General features: G+C 34.4%; 2 protein-coding genes across 10 annotated transcripts; both read left to right on the forward strand.

Annotated features, from left to right (window-relative positions):
• Window positions 1–381: 381 nt before the first annotated feature.
• LOC127125852 (60S ribosomal protein L32-1) lies at window positions 382–1,697 on the forward strand. Of its 6 annotated transcripts, none has more exons than XM_051054693.1 (4): window positions 382–432; window positions 805–901; window positions 1,166–1,347; window positions 1,437–1,697. In XM_051054693.1, the coding sequence occupies exons 2-4, from the start codon at window positions 812–814 to the stop codon at window positions 1,564–1,566; spliced, it is 402 nt and encodes a 133-aa protein (XP_050910650.1). In that variant the 5' UTR covers window positions 382–432; window positions 805–811; the 3' UTR covers window positions 1,567–1,697. The 6 variants fall into 6 exon arrangements, with proteins under 6 accessions (XP_050910650.1, XP_050910649.1, XP_050910652.1 ...); XM_051054692.1 differs by having other exon boundaries at window positions 391–432; window positions 789–901; XM_051054695.1 differs by having other exon boundaries at window positions 399–444.
• LOC127125853 (60S ribosomal protein L32-1) lies at window positions 386–18,850 on the forward strand. Of its 4 annotated transcripts, none has more exons than XM_051054699.1 (4): window positions 386–432; window positions 17,942–18,038; window positions 18,301–18,482; window positions 18,572–18,850. In XM_051054699.1, exons 2-4 carry the CDS (start codon window positions 17,949–17,951, stop codon window positions 18,699–18,701), a joined length of 402 nt encoding a protein of 133 aa, XP_050910656.1. In that variant the 5' UTR covers window positions 386–432; window positions 17,942–17,948; the 3' UTR covers window positions 18,702–18,850. The 4 variants fall into 4 exon arrangements, with proteins under 4 accessions (XP_050910656.1, XP_050910658.1, XP_050910655.1 ...); XM_051054701.1 differs by having other exon boundaries at window positions 408–444; XM_051054698.1 differs by lacking the exon at window positions 386–432 and adding an exon at window positions 17,445–17,514.
• Window positions 18,851–20,682: the final 1,832 nt, after the last annotated feature.

A 20,682-nucleotide genomic window follows, 5' to 3' on the forward strand; every position in this document is an offset into this window, starting at 1 on the left:
TGTCTTGGAATGCATCCAGAGATGCATTTTAAAAAAAGGGTAATGTTAACTTGTCCCAAACGCACAAGTTAAGAGATAAATATAGTAAAAATTTATTAGAAATTGTGTGTTGAATTTAATACAATTTTATAATTAATGGTGTTATTGCTTTTTTCAATATAAATTTTCTATTAGTGAGTTTTTTAACATGTGCCCCAAGAGCACAAGTTAACATTAACCTTTAAAAAATTCAATGGCACATTAGAAACATCTAGGGCACCATAATAAATTCTAAAAAAAATTGAGTGACTCATGAAGTTGGGCCTATTGCGATTTGGATAATGGGCATTGTTATTAGGCCAACAAACCCAACCCGTTTTAGAAAAAGACTAGGGTTTGGTTTTGTAGGCATTTCTCGCTATTGGTTCATCATCACAGTGAGGCTTCACAAAGGTACAGCCTTCGGTAAACTCTACTTCTCTGATTTTCTGTTTCTTCTTTCGTTGTATGTAATCAGCTGGTTATGTTGCTTCTCAGTGTCATTTTGTTGATCTAATTTCTACCTGCTGTATCGATTTGGAATTCTGTTTAATATTTTCCAACGTGTTGAACGATCAGCTTCTCATTTTGTTGTGTTCTTATTTTTTTATGTAATTATAAGCTTTAAAAAATAGTTTTATCAGTTATCAGATTCATGTCCTGAGTGTGTTTTCTGTGTAGATCTCTTCTTCCTTTTAGTGTTGTGTTCTTTATACTTTCTACCTGTCTCCTTTTGGTTTATTTAGTTGGTTATGATTTGAAGAAAATAGTCTGTGTGTTTTGTAGAGACAAGATGGCGGTTCCTCTTCTAACCAAGAAGATTATCAAGAAGCGTGTCAAGAGGTTCATTAGGCCTCAAAGTGACAGGAGAATATGTGTCAAGGTATATGAATGATAATTACTTGTTTTTATATGTTTCAGAAATTTTTAGGCTCTATATTAGGTTTAGGTTTATGGATGAGTACCAATTGTTCTTTTGGATTTTGGAATACAAAATCATGTTGTATTACTATCCGAATCCCGTTATCTGCTATTTTCGGCTTTCATTTTTTATTTGCTGTTCCCAATATGCTGGTTTAATCTTCCGAGCAAATTGGTTCCACCATGTGGATATAACATTTGTACCTTATGCTGTTTTGGTTTGCAGGAAAGTTGGCGCAGGCCAAAGGGTATTGACTCACGTGTTAGGAGAAAGTTCAAAGGAGTTACTTTGATGCCAAACATTGGTTATGGTTCCGACAAGAAGACCCGCCACTATCTGCCTAACGGTTTCAAGAAGTTTCTTGTCCACAATGTCAAAGATCTAGAACTTCTGATGATGCATAACAGGTAACAAATTTTAGTCTTCAATTCCATTATCCATGTTAGCATTCTTCTTTAGTACATTCTGATTTTGTTTACTTGTTTGAAAACATCAGAACATACTGTGCTGAGATAGCACACAACGTGTCAACCAGGAAAAGAAAGGATATCGTTGAACGTGCAGCACAATTGGATGTTGTTGTCACAAACAAATTGGCTAGGTTGCGCAGCCAAGAGGACGAATGATTGCTTTTCAATATATTTCAAATTTATTTTCTATTTTTGTTTGTTGTAATATCCTTGACTACAGTTTTGAATCTAGAGCTGTTAGCATTGACTGCATTGAGTTATAATTTTCAAGTCTTTTGACATAATCATTTTATGCTCTCTTTTCTTATTCTTAATATAAGTTGCTTTTTATGTGCCCTTTGAAAGATATTTTCATAAAAGGCTTTTGAAGAACTGATTTGCAACCATGTTCAAACTTGGTCATTGACAAGGTTATAGGGACGTGTTTGTATTGCATATTATAGTGCAGTTTGGCTGCAAATTCAAGTATGTGATGATCTTGTACATTGCAGCGGGCTGACTCTAGTTATAGAAAGGGGCTTCTTTGAGAGTATGAGGATTGTATCAAAATATGTAAACAAGTGCCTCTCTTTTCTCATATATTTTGTTTTAATGAAAATCTCAATTTCTCTTTGATTTTGCTAGTCTTATACAAACTTTCTTTCTCAAACATGACTAACTGTTTGGTAAGTTTTCTTGGTAAATTTGAAATGCATTTGCCCTAGCATACGTCGGATGTTTGTGTAAAATCTCTTGAGTGTATGACCTTTATAAAATTGATTTTATAAAGCTGAGATACGGGTAAGGATTGTCTCCTTTTATGTATATGTAACATTATATGCAACATTGTTTTATGCTGGTGTGCACTATTTTTAAACTCTTAACTAACAATACAACACAATAATTGAATAATTATTAAATAAACATATAAACTTATTAAAAGTTTATTCAAAATAAATAGAAAACTAAAATTAAATTAAAATAAACAAATCAAATAGTTAGCCTACAAATTTTATGTCCTAGGTTATTAATTGAGTGTATTTACATTTTTTGGTTAAGTAAAAATTATTTTTTGGGATCTTGTTAATATAATTTTCATAGTATTTTAATTTTTATGTGAAACATTGAAAATGTATTTGAATCCATGATGATGATTTTGTTTGATTTTTTATTTTTGATTTTTATTTGAATTCTTCTTTCATCTCTTCCTTCTTCTTTTATGTGTATATGTGATGATGAAGATGCTATTTTATTTGGTTTTGAGAAAACTTAAAGAATGAAAAAACATTATTATGTTGCTTTCAAAAGTACTTATTTTATATGAGAATTTCTTAAAGCATCCTAGATCTTTCGACTGCACAACGTGAATTTCTACAAATGCCCCCCGTTTTATGAGATGCATCTCCGGATGCACCTATTGCACACTCTAAGTAAGACCATTATGAGAGACACCCTATATGTTGGGTAATTTTTATTTCAAAGATGCATCTCCGGAACATTTTTAAAAAGAGCTTAATTATTTAACAGTTCATTAGATATTTCGGAGATGCATCTCCAGAATTATGGACGATATTTTGAAATTTACATCAACTTTGCATGTTAGATATTTCTGGAGATGCATCTCTAGAAATATCTGATAAAAGAACCAGCTGCATAATCACACAACCATTGTTGACATAGTTGGTTTTCAACCGAACCATTCACCCCAAAAACCCTTCATTCTCCATCCATTTTTTCACTTCAAATCTTCATCATTTTGGTTCATCATATCATGGGAGCAAAAGAAGATGGAATTTCAGGTAAATATTCTTGTTTTACCTTTGCATTGCTCACATTAATCTTCCATTTTTACTGAAGTCATTATGCAGTAGTAGTAGTGTTTATGTTTTGTTATGATTTTAATTGTTTTCATTAGATATGGCGCACCCCAATATTTTCTCAAAACAAATTATTTCTCTGAATGTCCAAGGTGTGGTTGTTTCTCCGAATGTTCAAGGTGTTGTTGTGAAGGCGGTAAATGTTGGCAACGACTTTAAAAATAAGCAAGAGTGTGAATCTCGTGATCAAATGCTTCAATGAATTCATATGGAGGCCTCTAAACTTGGATTTGGTGTGGTTATCAGAAGGTCCGATAATGGTTCAGATAGAAGATGCGCATTTGTGACAATGATTTGCGAAATAAGCGGGAAATATAAAACTCCTCTCCGGAATTTTAAAAGTGACGACACTGATACAAGAAAATGTGATTGTCTGTTTAAGGTTTGTGGTTACATGTTGGCAAAAAAAAAATTGGAGATTTAATGTGATATGTGATTTGCATAACCATGATTTGTGTTTAAAGTTAATCAATCATCCTAGTGTTTGTCGGCTCAAGCCGAGAGAGAAGGAATGTGTTACTGACGTGATCTTGAATCTTGTTCAACCGAAAAATATACTTGCGACATTGAAACGAAAATGACCCGAAAATATATCAAATATCAAGCAAGTGTATAATATTCGGTACCTCACTAACAATGCGCTTAAGGGGGATAGAACTGAGATGCAACAACTCTTAAAACTGTTGGATGATAATTGAGTTGCATTGATGAATTCGATTGAAAAGGTATTTCCTTTTTCTTATGCATTACTTTATAGGTATCACATAATAAAGAATGTGAGAAGTCGGGTTAAATCCACGGTAAGGACGAAACAAATAGAGTCTGAAGATGGAAACATGGTGAAGGCGGTTGTGGTTATGGAAAAAAATAATTGATGCATGGAATCTTATAATAAATTCATCCACAAAAGAACTATATGTTGATTCCGTTATTCATTTTAGAAAAGTGTGTGAAAAGTATCCAGATTTGTTGAAATATGTTTAGAGCATAATTCTTGACCAGGTGAAGGAGAAGATAGTTTGTGTGTGGACTAATAATGTTAGACACCTTAGAAATACAACAACTAACATAGTTGAGTCTGCCCATGCTACTTTGAAAATTTGGTTGGGAAACAGTAAGGGGGATTTGTGTAGAGACTGAGATTCCGTGAACCACATGATTCAAAATCATAATAATGAGATACAGACAACATTTGATCGAAACATTACAGTTTTGGAAGACAGATCTAAAGACAAGAGTTGGAGAAGATAGTCATATACTTGTCTGATATCAACTTATTCAAGAGTTGAAGACGCATAAAGAATTATACACATGGTTGTACGGAAATAAATAAAAATTCGATGCGGTTTATGAGTCTCTTGTTCATTGCTTGAGTGGTTCGACACCAAAGACAAAATGGATGCACTTCCCTGAAATGAGTCACCTAATAACATGTCTCAATATAAATGAAGTGTTATATATTCATCTTTTGTTCATATTTTGTCTTTATGAATTTTTTATCTTCCCTATGACAACATTTGTATTTTTGTCAATGAAAAATAGATTATATTTTAGTGTTCTGTTTTGAAATTGGTTCAAGACAAGTTCCAGAGATGCATCTCCAGAATAAGATAAAAAATATCTATGGAATCAATATGCCAGTTAATGAGTGGTCCATATTGATCTTTGCCTTCTATAAATTTAGATGCTCTTATGTTATATTTCACATAAACTGAAAATGTCTCAAATATCACAAATAAACATTCATTGGTATGTCGTAAATATCTCCTTCTCCGGCTCTACACTCAGGTGAACATTTAAGTTCACCGATATTTCACCTCCCTTGAAGATATCAAAGACGAAACCCATTATCTCCTACCTTACAGAGACAAATTAAGGATTGTGAAGCTCGAGTACCGTTCACCGTCGATTGACAACGAAGGGAAGATTGAGTTCAGAAAATTTAAGCTCAAGACACAAGCATATGTTAGGGCTATGTGGAATACGTATTTCCGTTTCGAAACAAAAGTTACGCTCGAGTTGGAAGCGATGCTACAAAGATCTGTCGAAGATATTCTGAAGATGTGCAAGCGAGCACCGAGATATTGAAATGTAATATTGTAGTTTATGTTGAAATCATCATTGTAATGCTTATTTTGTGTTATGAATGTCAATTTCATTTTGAAAAATAAATTTTCTATTGATTCTGATACTGGCGTGTCTCTCCGGAGATGTAACTACATAATCATTCCGGAGATGCATCTCCGGAATAAAGTAAACAAAAAAAAAAGGTGTAACTCAGAATGACCTTTGTTGAGTTTGTGTTGTGGTGCGTCCGAAGATGCATCTCCGGAATCAAGGAGCATTTGTGGAAATTCACATGGTGTATTAGAAACATCTAGGATGCCATAAGAAATTCTCTTTTATAGGTATCTTATTCCAAGGCTTACAACTCATTCCCAAGAGTCATATCCCACTAGTCATGAAGAGAGAGAAAAGAGATTTCAATTTTATTTTGACTTAAATATTCATCAACTCAAATTATCATCACATTAAAGTATCTTTCATTTAAAATCAAAATTTTAATTACACGAGTCATGTTTAATAGATTAATAAATTAATCCAATAATTTTCCACTTGATTCATTTGACAACTTGTTGTTTCAATCTTATACCATGATTATGCACCACTCATTGAAAACACCAAATCACCATCTTTAATGAACTTAAATAATCAAATCACGACGTTCACAAATTATTCATCAATTTGATTCCTTCTATTTATCACGAATCACCATCTTTAAATAAATTTAAGGAATACAATAATGTGTCTTTCATCTCTCTTCAAAGACACCATTGTCGTGTCATTTTAACAATAACATATATAGCATAATATGGATAAAAAAACTCAGCAGAAAATAACCTTAATTGAGTTTACAAGTGTCATACGATACAAACATCAAATTATACATGTATATATACATATTATATTAAATGTTAACAATAACTTTTATATAATGTCCATCATTTCTACATGGCCAACAAATGTCTTGGGCGATAAAACTTTACTTAACGAACCCAATATCATTAAATTTATACAAATGTATTCAAATGACATTTTTTTATGCATTTCTTCTTTCCGTGATAAGTACTTCAATTCCATGTGTTTAACACATTTAGAATACATATCATTCTTAGAGAAGAAGACAATTGCATAATCATCAGAATAAATCATTATCGGCCTAACTATACTATCGACAATACCAAGCCCTAAGATGAAGTTTCATAACCACAGTGATTGAATTGTAGCCTTAAAATACGTCACAAAATTTTCCTCTATAGTCGAAGTACTAATTATAGACTACTTTCCACTCTTCCATCATATTGCTCCTCCAGCTAGGAGAAAAGCATACCCAAATGTGGATTTTCTTGAGTTCACACATCCTACAAAGTCTGAATCTAAATAGTCAACCACTCCAAGGTGATCTTATCTTCAATATCTGAGCATATAACCTTTGTTGTCTTGTAAGTACCTAAGAATCTTCTTTACATCTTTTTAGTGATCCATTCTAGGATTACTTTGATATCTATCCAACATACTAACTTCAAAATTGATATCTGATCGAGTACATATTTGGGCATGCATCAAGCTCCCAATCACTGACGCATAAAGAATAGAATCCATTTATTTTCGTTCTAATTCATTTTGGGGACATTACATTTGACTAAACTTCTCCTTGCATAGCATTTATCAATTATTAAACTCTCTAATATTTTATTAATGGGTGTTTTGTTTGATGTTCAAAGTAGAAAACGCTCGTTTATCTCTATGGATTGTTGTTGAATGCACGATGTTCTAGGCTATATATGAGTTATTTCATTGAAAACAAAATATATATGTTGAGAGGATAAAACTGTTCTTAATTATTCCATCAGAAGCAGCGAGGATCACACGCCTCCTCCAAATTGGCTTGGTAAAGGCCACATTGATATCAAAGAATTACAGGTGTCTACAATAGATTAAACTTGATCATTTCTTTTGATGAAAATTGTTCATTCTAATGACAGTGATATATTTTGTCAATATAAATTTTAATCTTGCTTTAAGAATCATACTATTTCCTTAAGTAATAAATTAATCTTCGGTAAAACAAGTCATATATCGTCTGAACATTCATTTGGTTCTTAAAGTAATTACTTTGAACATACATTTTTTTGTATTATATCATCTGCTTTATACTTTGTTGCATCAACTTTATGTGCACACTCATTTTTCTACGTCTTTGTTGACAATATTCCCAAATTTATACTATTTTAATATTTGCTTGTATTTTGGTAAAAAAACTATTGTTAGAATAGCCACCAATACAATTGTAATATGTGTTGTCTAGCACTTTACAATAAAAAGAAATATCAACATTAGAATTAAAAAAATGCATACAAGATGAGACTTTGTTTTTAATGTTTGAATACTATCACAGTTCCTAATTAGCTTTTCAGTTGCAGGTTTTGAATATTTCATAATGCTTTTTTTATTAGTTTAGTCATTTATTATTTATACATTGAAAATGAAAAAATATCATGTGTGGAAGGAATATCCTTCGTCATAAATGAAACATGGTAGTATTATATTCGATCAGAAGCAGTATAGTATATTACTATAGCTACTTACACACACACATATATATATATATATATATATATATATATATATATATATATATATATATATATATATATATATATAGGTTTATTAGCATTATTCTGATTGCATGAATATATATGCTTTATATTGAGTTTTCTACTTTCTAAATCATTCTATTTTTATAATAGCATTTTATAATAGTTTATTAGCATTTGTTTTCAATTATCAAATTATATGCTTTTATAATAGTTATGAAGGACATTAGAGTTGAAACACATCAAGAAGTAGGAATATGTCTTTTACAAAAATAATCCATTTTTTTAAAAAATAATTCAAAATATCTCCGGTTTTAAAAAAAATTCCAAAGTACCCCACTTTTAGGAGGAGTCGCCAATTGAATTGGAGACTCCTCTTAAAACTTGAATGGAGACGCCAATTAGATTGGCTAGGGCAGGTGTCCTAGCCAATCCAATTGGCGCCCCTGTGTAGGTTTTAAGAGGAGTCGTCAATTCAATTGGAGACTCCTCCTAAAATGCATTTTTTTGTGTTTTATGGTATAAGTGATAGATAAATTTGATATAAGACCACTTGATATTAATAAAGTTTGGCGTTTACACAAAGAAACCTAATGGTGATGACCGAGATCACCTAACCGACCTCCGGTCCCACATCCTCTAGCTACCCTAACCCTTGTCCCTAACCCACGTTGACGATTCTGCACCGGTGTTTGATCATCTGAGGGGCCAGGAGCGTCACTACCAACTACAGGAGAAGGTCTGTTGAGGTATTCAGACAAGTCGGCATAGTCTTCAGTATGCATCGATGGTGTACCGCCGTAGCTGAGCTCATGACCCATGCCAGATAAGTTGGGATGTGGTTGACTCATTAATGGGCGACCGAGACGGTTGAAGGGAGACATAGGTGTGAACGATGCGTCGAGGAAAGGTTGGAAAGGTTGTTGGGGTGTTTGGTAGAGATAGGGTTGTTGGATGTTTTGGTTTTGTGATGTTTGGCCTTCTTGGATACGGTAGGAGGAGAGGCGGTTGGTGTTGAATGATCGTTGGGTGTTCTGGCTAAGGCGACTTTGGTAGGGCGATGGGGTGGGTGCGAAGCGATGTTGGGTCTCAGGTTGATGGTCAATTTGTTAATGGTGGTATGAGGTATGCTCTTGGTATTGAGGTTGGGTGAATGACATGTTTTGGTTGTATGTTTGTGTGTTTGTGGAATGGAAAGTTTGACGGATAGGGGGTTGTGAGTAACCGGGATGACAATGTTGTTGGGGGTTAGATGTTGATCCTTCTGGTGTGTAAGTTGCCTGGCGTGGGTCGTATAGGTACATATCCTCGGCGATGAAAACCAACCGATCTGTACCAAGCCATATAAGTACGACTTGGTTTTTCTTCAGTTGGCATGACTGCGTCAGTTAACACATGGTCATGACGGTGCTTCCATTTGCGACACTCCGATCTTGCGAAGCTTCGCCACAGATTGAAGTTCCATTGGTCGTTAACTTTACGCAGATGCCATTCTCCTAGGCTAGCTGGGGGATCTGGGATATTCTGGAGCATACCGAACTGCAGCTTCACACGATCACTGTTGTGCATCTCCACAGTTGTGAACCGTATTATCGGTGTGCATGCAGTCCATACGGCTGCGTCTTCAGGGTTGACCTCATGGTCATTATCCAAATTAAGGTATGGACGCCAAATGAACTGAAATGTGAAAGAAGATAGGATTATAATCAATTTAGAAAAAGTTAACAAAATATAACGAAATAATTAAGTTATTTTGCTTACGTTTGTCGGTCGAAGGTGATCCAACAGGTTGCGATACTGAGTAATACAGTGTCTTGGACATCTGTTGTAACTCATACCACGTGCATACCATTTACACCAAAAAGTCAAAAAAAATTAGTTAAAGGTAATAAACTTTAAAGAAGTAAGTAAAGATATAACAATTTAAACAACTTACTTTTGTGCATACGGAAATGTGAAAGGGTTGTTATTGACCGGTGCTAGAGACGGTAGTCTTGACCAACCCCATGCTTGTAGCAAAACAGCACATCCAGAAAATGTAGATGTGTCTTTGTGTGAGTTTTTGCACAAGGAGCTATAGAGATACGCTAGACAAGCAGATCCCCAACTATAACTTCCTATTCTATTTACATGTCTAAGTAGAGGTAAGTACATAATATGCATGCTAGAACCACTACCTTCGGGAAATAAAAACGAGTCAATTAACAGCATAATGTAACACCTAGTTTTTATTATTCGAGCATCTTCGGTAGAATGTTCATCTAAGTATAAATTGTTATAGTACGACTTAAGACGTGAGAGTAGTATACCTTGATCTCTTGCATTATCATCTAACAAATCAGTCTCTAAGAGCTCCATGCAAATTGAATTTTCATAGTTGGTCTTACCATTAACAGCCTTACCTTCAATGGATAGTCCTAAAAGCATCTAGACGTCTTCTAACGTCACGGTACACTCACCGGTTGGGAACAAAAATGTGTGTGTCTCTGATCTCCATCTTTCGCATAAAGCTATAATGAATTTGTTATCTATGGACCAAGACAAAATCTTGCTAATATGACCAAAACCGGCGAGTTCAACATAAGGTTGAATCATTGGGTCCATATGGACATATTCGTGGACCCGAGTTCGGAACCTTGATACATCCTATAAAAGAAAGAATAAAAAACTTGACTAATTTGGTATGTCAAAATAAAAGGGGGTTGGTGCAGATGAAAGACAAAAAGTTAACAAAAGAAAAAACTTACATATGTTGCGATGTTTGCAACCGTTCCTCTATGTGCTTCGCCCATTGTGAGGATAGATATTTTGCCGGGGGGTTGGTATAGATGAAACTACAAGAAGTTGTTGCAGATGAAATTGTAGAAAAAGTATTGTAGAAGAAGTAGTGAGAGTGATGGTGTGGAATAAGTGTTGATGGAGTGGATGTATTTATAGGCAAATGGATGGGAGCATGAAAAGTTGTGCTTGCATGGTGTCTCCATTTGAATTAGTGACCATGTACAACCTTTAAGAGGGGTCGCCATTCAAATTGGCGCCTCCATAGGGACATGCATGCAAGACCTAGGTCTGATTGCTTGGTTTCGAGGTGTGAATGCATGGTGTCTCCACTTGAATTGGCGCCCATGTGCAAGGAATGAGTGGGGGCGCCAATTCATTTGGAGTGTGTGTCTGCATGTCTGACACGTGTCTGTCTTGTCTCTTGCATGCTGAACATGTCACTTCTTAGTAGCTTGCATGGTTGACACATCATTTCGGAGTAACTTGCATGTGTGACACGTCATTTCGGAGTAGCTTACATGTGCAACACGTCACTCCGAACTAGCTAGCATGTGAGACACTTCACTCCTCTATTTAAGTGTCTTACTATCAACATCCAAGACACTTCATTCACATTCATCTGTAGTAAGAAAATAGTTTTCATCTGCACAATGTCATCTTCATCATTATACAATGTCAATGTTCACTGCAACGGTGAAACATACGAGTCTGAGCTACATGGATTTAGTTTTTGAAACACCGATACCATTAGACTCACGATCAAGAGAAATGCAACCTTCTTGCATTTGAAAAAAAGAATACAATCCTTTATAGGATCGGGCATTGTGTCAAAGATCACATATCAAAATCCAATATTTTTTGAGAATGGTCAATGCAAGTATTTCCCCCTTAAGGTACGAGACGATGAAGATGTTGAATACATGTTTGTTAGTAATGAACATTCAGGCTGCAACTGTATTGAGTTGTACATTACTCTTCAACCATGTATACCATCTCAACAGTCTCAACTAACCGATCAGGATGAATCTAGTGAAGATGATCGACAATGGTCAGATGCCGTCAACCCAGAAGCAGAAGCAGAAGTGGACGTCGTTGATGAAGAAGAAGAGGAGACCGAGATACAGGTTGATCACATGCTGAACAATGACGATGAAGATGATGATAAACCACCATCAATCCCTCTTAGTCATGTCTACAATCTGCCTCAACATATGACAAATATGGATTTTCACGACGCTGAAACATCCAACAGTGTTTTCTATAATCCGTATCCGAGATCAGAAGGCGAATTAAAGGTGGGAGACATATTTCGTACCAAAGAAGAATGTGTTCTGGCAATCAAAAAATTCCACATGAACAATTCTGCTGACTTTACAGTGAAACGCACTGATTCTAGAAGGTATGTTATCGAATGTCGTAACATGCTTTGTTAGTTTCGTTTGATTGCGTCTTACAAGAAGAAAAACGACTCTTGGGAGATCGCTTCAATAGACCCACGCACAGTTGCATTGCAACTAACGTTGAACAAGATCACCGTAAACTAAGTGCAACTTTGATATGTCAAGACATTCTACCGTTGGTTAATAAATACCCATCAGTGAAGGTGAGTATAATTATATCCCATATCATAACAACATATAATTATACTTCATTTTACAAGAAAGCCTGGATTGCGAGGGCAAAGGATGTTGAACAAGTTTTCGGCAACTGGGAGGATTCATACAAGGAATTGCCACGATTTTTATGGGCACTAAAAACATATGTCCCAAACACTATGGCATTTATGGAGACATTGCCAGCGATGATGCCAGACGGAACATGTGCTACAGGTAATAGAATATTTCACCGTCTCTTTTGGGCATTTGACCCGTGCATCAAAGGTTTCGCATTCTGCAAACCTATTATTCAAATTGATGGCATTTGGTTATATGGAAAATACAAGGGTACTTTGCTAATGGCGGTTGCACAAGACGGCAACAACAATGTCTTTCCCATTGCCTTTACTCTTGTTGAAGGTGAAACGGCTGGTGGATGGGGTTTCTTTCTTCGACATCTCAGAACGCATGTGGCTCCACAAGCCAATCTCTGTTTGATTTCTGATAGACATGCTGCCATTGAGAGTGCCTACAACAACCATGACAACGGATGGCATGATCCTCCTTCTACCCATGTTTACTATAGCAGACACATTGCACAAAACTTCATGCGTGCTATAAAAGATAAGAATCTTCGCAAGAAGGTGGTGAATGCTGGGTATGCTTTAACTCAACCGTCATTTTAATATTATCATGATGAAATTAGACTGTCTAATGAAGACGCAGGGAGATGGATAAATAACATACCAGTAGAGCAGTGGACACGTGCATTTGATGGTGGTTATCGATGGGGCCACATGACAACAAACATTATGGAATGCATGAACTGGGTATTCAAAGGAATTTGAAATCTGCCGATAACCGCCTTGGTAAGATCAACCTATTATAGGTTGGCTTCTATGTTCGCAACCAGAGGTGAAAGATGGAGTGCGGTGTTAATGTTCGAGCAAGTATTTAGTGAGTGTTGCATGAAGGTCATGAAAGAGGAGAGCATCAAAGCTAGCACACACGCTGTAACAGTCTTTGACCGTCATAGACAAAATTTCAGCGTCCATGAAACAATGGACCACAACGAGGGGAGACCAAATTTAGCCTACGATGTTAGACTAAACAGAAGTTGGTGCGATTATGGAAAATTCCAGGTCTTCCACATACCTTGCTCCCATGTCATAGCAGCATGCGCTTATACTCGTCAAGACGCTTACAACCATTTATCTGATGTGTACAAGGCCAACACCATCATGAATGTATATACTCAAAGCTTCTCAGTACTACCAATGGAGGATTACTGGCCTCCATATGAAGGTGATATTGTTTGGCACAATGACGAGATGTGTAGAAAGAAGAAAGGAAGGCCAAACAACACACGTATCAGAACAGAGATGGATTCCACAGATAAAATGATAAGATTATGTAGTATTTGTCGTCAACCAGGACACAACAAGAACAACTGTCCCAATCGAGGAGCATCATCTAAGTCTTAAGCTTTTTGTAACATTGTATTTCTGTAACCTTCAATCATTATATATCATTAAGTTTTTGTTACAACGAGGTTCACAACAAACATCAATACAAAACATCTGAAAACATATATATTTCTAACTGATTACAACAATCAAATTGATGTCGTCTCGACCAAACATCATTTCCCTAGCATACTTATCAGTCTTCATTCGCACCCAACCAAAGATACTGTCAAGTCTCTCAATACTTCTGATTTTTTTCCCCTTCTGGTATTTTCCCAGCTAACCAACGAACCAACTCTCTCTTCAGTTGATCGAACGTGGTGATGTTCCAAAACAACATTAGCATTTGAGGTTTGTCTCTCGCATAAATCACCTTTCCGTATCGGCGACAAACACCAAACATGATTCCCAAATGATTATATGAGATGTGGAACGATTAGTCACACAACGCATCTATTTATAGGACAAAAATTGCATTTTAGGAGGAGTCTCTAATTGAATTGGCGACTCCTCTTAAAACCTACACACGGGCGCCAATTGGATTGGCTAGGGCACCTGCCCTAACCAATCCAATTGGAGCCTCCATTCAAGTTTTAAGAGGAGTCATCAATTCAATTGGAGACTCCTCCTAAAAGTGGGGTATTTTGGTTTTTTTTAAAACCAGGGGTATTTTGGGAATTTTCTTGAAAAAGTGGGTTATTTTTGTAAAAAAACCGTAGGAATAGGCATGGAAAAAAAACTCCGTTCCCAATTTTTTTTAATTATAGATATGGAATGAAGAGTTAATGAATATAAATGGATAAAATAAATTGATATTTAAATATTCTTTTTTTAATAGATATGAATACAAATTTAATAGTACACATACCCGCAAATATCTTTATCCATTAATAAAATATAAATTATTTAAATATTATTAATTTATTATACCATATATTTTTATCTTCTAAAAGTATTAGTTTTCTTATATTTCTTTCTTTTTAAAAAAATTATTTGAAAAACACCTTTCACATTCCATACAAATTCTATTAGCCATTTCATATTTAACCTCTTCAATACTCTATACCTCATTTCAACAATTCCACCATCCGATCAACGAGTGTCGTCATTCCTCTGTCGAACCAATGTCTCCTTTCCTATTCCTTTGTTGTCCGCTCTTCTATTATTATCCACAATCACAATATCTTTTTATTTGTTTGGTTAAAAATGAAATGTATGAATATTATGTTTGGATCTTATTATATTTTGGTGAAAAAGAAGAAAATTAATGTGATAAAATTTTGTTAAATTATGAGCGAATTGTATGGATGTTGTGATAATAACTTTTTGTGTCTTTAAAAGAAGCTAAAGTATTATTTCAAAAAAAAATATTTAGAAAAAAGTTAATATACATGGATATTTGTAAATATCTGCGAGTACCGTAAAATCCGCTTAATGGATACCCGCATGGATATCATATTTATCCGACGGGAAGGGTGAGAATATCATAGTATCTGTCCCCATGGATATTCATTTACACCCCAAATAGGAGTGATGTTTATTTGCATCTGCAATTGAGATTGATGTAGGAGTGATGTCCATTGGCATCTGCAATGGAGGTTGATGTACCAAAGCTAGAGCAACTTTAAGTGTAACTATGACAACCTAACTCCAAACATTTGACTCTTTGAAATTTATTGTTTCAATGATCATAATTGATTTTCTTTATATCCAAGACAATTGAAGATGGATCACTTGTCAGCATAGAGCATGTTGTTCGAGCATTGCTATCGTTACATCTAAGATGGATCACTTTGTATTAGTGATTTCTCTTAGTATGAATATAAGCACTATCAACATCTCCATGTGAAGCATAACTTAATCATTCCTTTGCAATTTTTTTAAACAATACAAGTTGCTTCATACATATTTATCAAGCTACTAATAAAAGAGAAGTGTGATCCCTATCGAGTATCTCCAACCTATCTCAAAGTACCAATTTGATTTTCACCTTTACTAGTTACAATCTCACCAAACTCTAACAAATGTTATACTTCATCTAATCGGGAAGTTTGCAACTTATCATGGCATTTTATAAAAGAACAAACAAAATTCACAATAAGAGTTAGTGATGACATTCCGTCATTGCATAAATTTAGTCAAAGAATATGATTAAAACAAGTGAAACATGAGCTAAAATAAAGAAGAAATACCAAAGAATGAGGAAAAAACAGTTAATTGTGAAGATTGCGTACTTAGTGAAAATTTGGGTGACAAAGGGAGGAAAAGAGAAAGGTCGATATGTGTATGAATGAGTACCATTAAAAAGAGAAAGGTCGGTAAAAATAGAAACTGTGGGCACACCTAAAGATATGTTAGTTATTGATACCCACAATGCTTTTTTAGCTCAGATTGAATTGTTAAATAAAAAATTAGGTGAAAATAGCTTAGGTAAAACTAACGTGAGTCAGGTACAAGCACTTAGGTGTGGTTTTTGTGGAGGAGAACATGCAAACGGAAGGTGCCTTTGGAAGGGTCAAGTGAGGAAATCCATTTTGCTAATTTTCAAAAGAACAACCGTATTCCAACACCTACAATCCGGGTTGGAAAGATTATCCAAACTTCTGTTGAAACAATAATCTAAATTCAAATGTTAATCAAGGTATGCAACAAAGCCAACAAGCTTCATTTCAAAAGAAACCTTCACAGTTGGAAGAGACCATACATAATTTTAACACTGCAGACAATCATGTAAAACTTGTGCACCTCTTATATAAATAAAAGTGCATCCTTATCACTATATGAAGTATCATAAATACGAGTTTCCCTATAAGATTCTTCAATATCATAGATCATATCTTCTAGTCGATCATTTATATCTTCGTCAATTTTATGTCTTATGACGTCACATTTTTATTTTATTTCTACTTCACCATGTCACGTCCATATTATATAATTTTAACAAATTTCATCACAACATATGTGATGGAGTATTTATTTCTTTATTTTTTTTATATTCCCACAAATAACACAAGGACAATAAAAGATACTATTATTGTTGGAAAGATTCTTTTTCACGTATTCAAGAAATTCAAGAACTCATTTCTCATACACCATACATAATATATCATCTTTCATTCAACTACGATCATAATAAATTCTAAATTTTATATCAAAAACTTGTAGAATCATTTAACAATACAATAACACAATAAAAATAAAACAATCTCAATATCACTCAATCAGAACAATATATAACATTTTCAACAATATAAAAATAATCAATCACAACAAACACTAATGTAAATGGTACACAACATACTAACACAAGTAAATGGTACATTCTTCAACATACCAGAGGTTCATCATACACACTATAAATTAATATGATTTGACAACAAAATAACATTTAACAACACTAAAAACTTAAAATTCAACATGAATGGTGATAAAAGTGATGAAATAGACAACATAACATAAATTGAAGAAGAGGAAGAGACCACAAAATAATTTTCGTGTGCTTCTTGAAGTTCGGATGTGCCAAAATAAATAAATAAAAGGTGATGAAATTTAGAAGTTCCAAAAAATGGGATGTAGTGAGCAACTCCCAATTCCTATTTAGAATTAAAAAAACTGGCCCATGAACTTGGGCCTACTGCGATTCTAATGGACTTTATTATTGGCCATCAAACCCAACCCATGTTTAAAAAAACTAGGGTTTTGTAGACATCTCTGGCTGTGTGATTCCTCAGAGTGAAGCTTCTCCAAGGTACCGCCTCTACTAGCTATTTCCCTCCGCTGATTTTTCGTTCCTCCTTACGCTATCGTTGTTTTTGTTATTTCTCAGTATCGTTGCATTGATCTAATTACTACATGCTGTATCAATTTCGAATTCTCTTTGGTGTTTTCTCAACTTGTATGATCTACTTTTTCAATCCAATTTTATAGTCAATTTGATGTTGTATACCCTTAGGTCTTTTATAATAGGAGATTAATCACATCATGTTTCAATTTTAAAACATCCAACTCTGGAAATTTCCTTGTTTTATGGTAAATTCGTGTTTTTCTTCTTCTTCTAGTAACCTCCATTTTAGAGCAATTTTAAGGCTTTCTGGTGTTAGATGTGTAGTCTTAAAATAATTTGAAGGTTGGTTAGTTGGTTATGAATTTAATAAAATGTTTTATTTGTTTCGTAGAGACAAGATGGCGGTTCCTCTTCTAACCAAGAAGATTATCAAGAAGCGTGTCAAGAGGTTCATTAGGCCTCAAAGTGACAGGAGAATATGTGTCAAGGTATGTCGGTGATGTTTACTTGTTTTTATATGTTTCAGAAATTTGTAGGCTTTATTAGGTTTAGGTTTATGCATGAGTATCATTTGTTCTTTTGGATTTTGGAATACAAAAACATGTTGTGTTTCTATCCGATGACCATCATCTGCTATTTTCGACTTTCATTTTTTATTTGCTGTACTCAATATGCTGGTTTAATCTTCCGAGCAAATTGGTTCCACCATGTGGATATAACATTTGTACCTTATGCTGTTTTGGTTTGCAGGAAAGTTGGCGCAGGCCAAAGGGTATTGACTCACGTGTTAGGAGAAAGTTCAAAGGAGTTACTTTGATGCCAAACATTGGGTATGGTTCCGACAAGAAGACCCGCCACTATCTGCCTAACGGTTTCAAGAAGTTTCTTGTCCACAATGTCAAAGATCTAGAACTTCTGATGATGCATAACAGGTAACAAATTTTAGTCTTCAATTCCATTATCCATGTTAGCATTCTTCTTTAGTACATTCTGACTTTGTTTACTTGCTTGGAAACATCAGAACATACTGTGCTGAGATAGCACACAACGTGTCAACCAGGAAAAGAAAGGATATCGTTGAACGTGCAGCACAATTGGATGTTGTTGTCACAAACAAATTGGCTAGGTTGCGCAGCCAAGAGGACGAATGATTGTTTTTCAAATTTATTTGCTATTATTGTTTGTTGTATGGGCATGACAGAATACCCTCAGCATTGTTGTCTGATGAATTTCAGTTTTTGAATCTAGTGTTTAGTATTGACATCTGAGTTATGATTATTGAGTTTTTTTTACATAGTCATCTTGTGCTCTCTTTTCATATTTCTAATTTTTGGTATCTTGATTGCTTTTTGTGCATGTGTTTATGCTATTTTCTTTAATGGCTGTAGATATTAATGTATTATCTGCCACAACCTAGCCCTTACATTAGCAGATAGAGGTATTGCCTTGAGAGTTGCAGTGTGAGAGAGGTGAAGGATGATTTTTACTACCATTAGTAAAAACAATTTGTTACGGTTAGTGTTTGGTTGTGAGGGTAAGGCTAAAGATTCAGAAAGAAAGGAAGAGTTGTGAAAGAATTTTTATTTTTTTGTCTATAAAGTTAAGAATTTTGAATTAAGTCTAATAATGCGTTGTGGAAGAATATGAAGAGAATCTTAAAAAGTCTTATCAAATAAAATTTAAAAAATTGGTTTGTATAATTTCTTGTCATTTCTCTTTGTTGTAATGAGGCTTACGCAATTATAATTTCTTGTAATGATTATGTAAGTATGAGATGTTTTTGCATGATAGGCTTATTATGACTAAAGTAAAACATCCGTTCCTCTTTTTTATTCCTTTGGAGGTGATTTTGAATGGGATCTGGATCCTCTCTTGCTATTTTTTTTCTTACGGCCCCTTTTGCCTTAATTTTAGCCTTATGATGACAAAAACTAAAAGATATGCATTAAATAAATGAAGAGATCAAATCGTTAGGTTTAATTTAACAGTCAGAAATCACACAGGGGAGATATGCAGCAGAAAAATAGCAGAGGTTATTTGTTTTCTTATGAATGAGCACAAACATTTAGATATTTGATTTTTTTACAAGAGAGTACCCTTACAAATTATTATTAATATTAAAACTCCGGATTGATCTGATATAGGCATGTCAAATGCTAAAGCTTCTGGAACGTTTTTCTGACCACTGAACATTCAACATTCAATCCGGAACAATTCTATGCATTTTACACCAATTAGTTAGCAAGTTACTTATTCAACTCCTTTATACATGCTGTTGGTGCCATTTTAGGTAACAGTGTTTAAACACCAATTAGTTAGCGAGTTAGTTATTCAACTCTTTTATACATTGGTGCCATGTTAGATAAGAGTGTTTAAACACTATTTTAATACTCTCTCATCGTCGATGTGTTAAGCTTATAAGTACATCTCCCGCTCCGTTGCATAGAAAGTTCTCCTCCATCATAGATATTTATGGTTCCGGTGCAAAACATATATTATTTTATTTCAATTTTCTTGACTCAAAATCTCTCAATAGTTTTTCTTCACAATAATCGTAATTGATTGAATTAAAATGGTACCCTCAAGTGTTGAATGTAATGAAATGAAAAAAAATTAAGGTGATAATTTAGTTCCTTGAGATGACATCTCATTTATAAATGGAATTTGTTTTATTCAATTATTTGCGATGGTTTTTACTAGCGGGTAGCGGATAAAAAAACTAATTACATCGACAATTTAAATCGGAAAAAAAAAACGATTGTTTATGGTTTGGTTCAAAAATCAAACTAAACCAAAGAAAACCAATGTTGTTTGGTTTGCTTCTCGGTTTTAGTTCTTAGGAATCGACGAACCAAGCCAATGACTATAATTATCCACTTGATCTTGTATTCATCCCATTATTAAACTCAAATTTTGTACTGGTCCAACCCTACACCATTTTGTTTACGCTTCATTCCCTTCAACAAAACACATAGTCATAACCAATCTCCAAACATAGAAAATAGAAATAATAAGTCATAAAAATATATTATCACCAAATTGGTGCTCCCGTTGGCTACCACTTTTGTTGCTCTTGCCACTGTAATTCTAATATGTTATGGTTGTCTTCTTCGTGTTAAAATCGAAGTAGAG

Source organism: Lathyrus oleraceus, chromosome 3 (genome assembly GCF_024323335.1).
Source record: "Lathyrus oleraceus cultivar Zhongwan6 chromosome 3, CAAS_Psat_ZW6_1.0, whole genome shotgun sequence".
In the NCBI taxonomy this organism is placed as follows: domain Eukaryota; kingdom Viridiplantae; phylum Streptophyta; class Magnoliopsida; order Fabales; family Fabaceae; genus Lathyrus; species Lathyrus oleraceus.

Coding starts and splice junctions, on each gene's coding strand:
- LOC127125852 (XM_051054693.1), top strand. CDS start 812: ATGGCGGTTCCTCTTCTAACCAAGAAGATTATCAAGAAGCGTGTCAAG. Junction 902..1,165: donor ACAGGAGAATATGTGTCAAG/GTATATGAATGA, acceptor TTTGGTTTGCAG/GAAAGTTGGCGCAGGCCAAA. Junction 1,348..1,436: donor CTTCTGATGATGCATAACAG/GTAACAAATTTT, acceptor TGAAAACATCAG/AACATACTGTGCTGAGATAG.
- LOC127125853 (XM_051054699.1), top strand. CDS start 17,949: ATGGCGGTTCCTCTTCTAACCAAGAAGATTATCAAGAAGCGTGTCAAG. Junction 18,039..18,300: donor ACAGGAGAATATGTGTCAAG/GTATGTCGGTGA, acceptor TTTGGTTTGCAG/GAAAGTTGGCGCAGGCCAAA. Junction 18,483..18,571: donor CTTCTGATGATGCATAACAG/GTAACAAATTTT, acceptor TGGAAACATCAG/AACATACTGTGCTGAGATAG.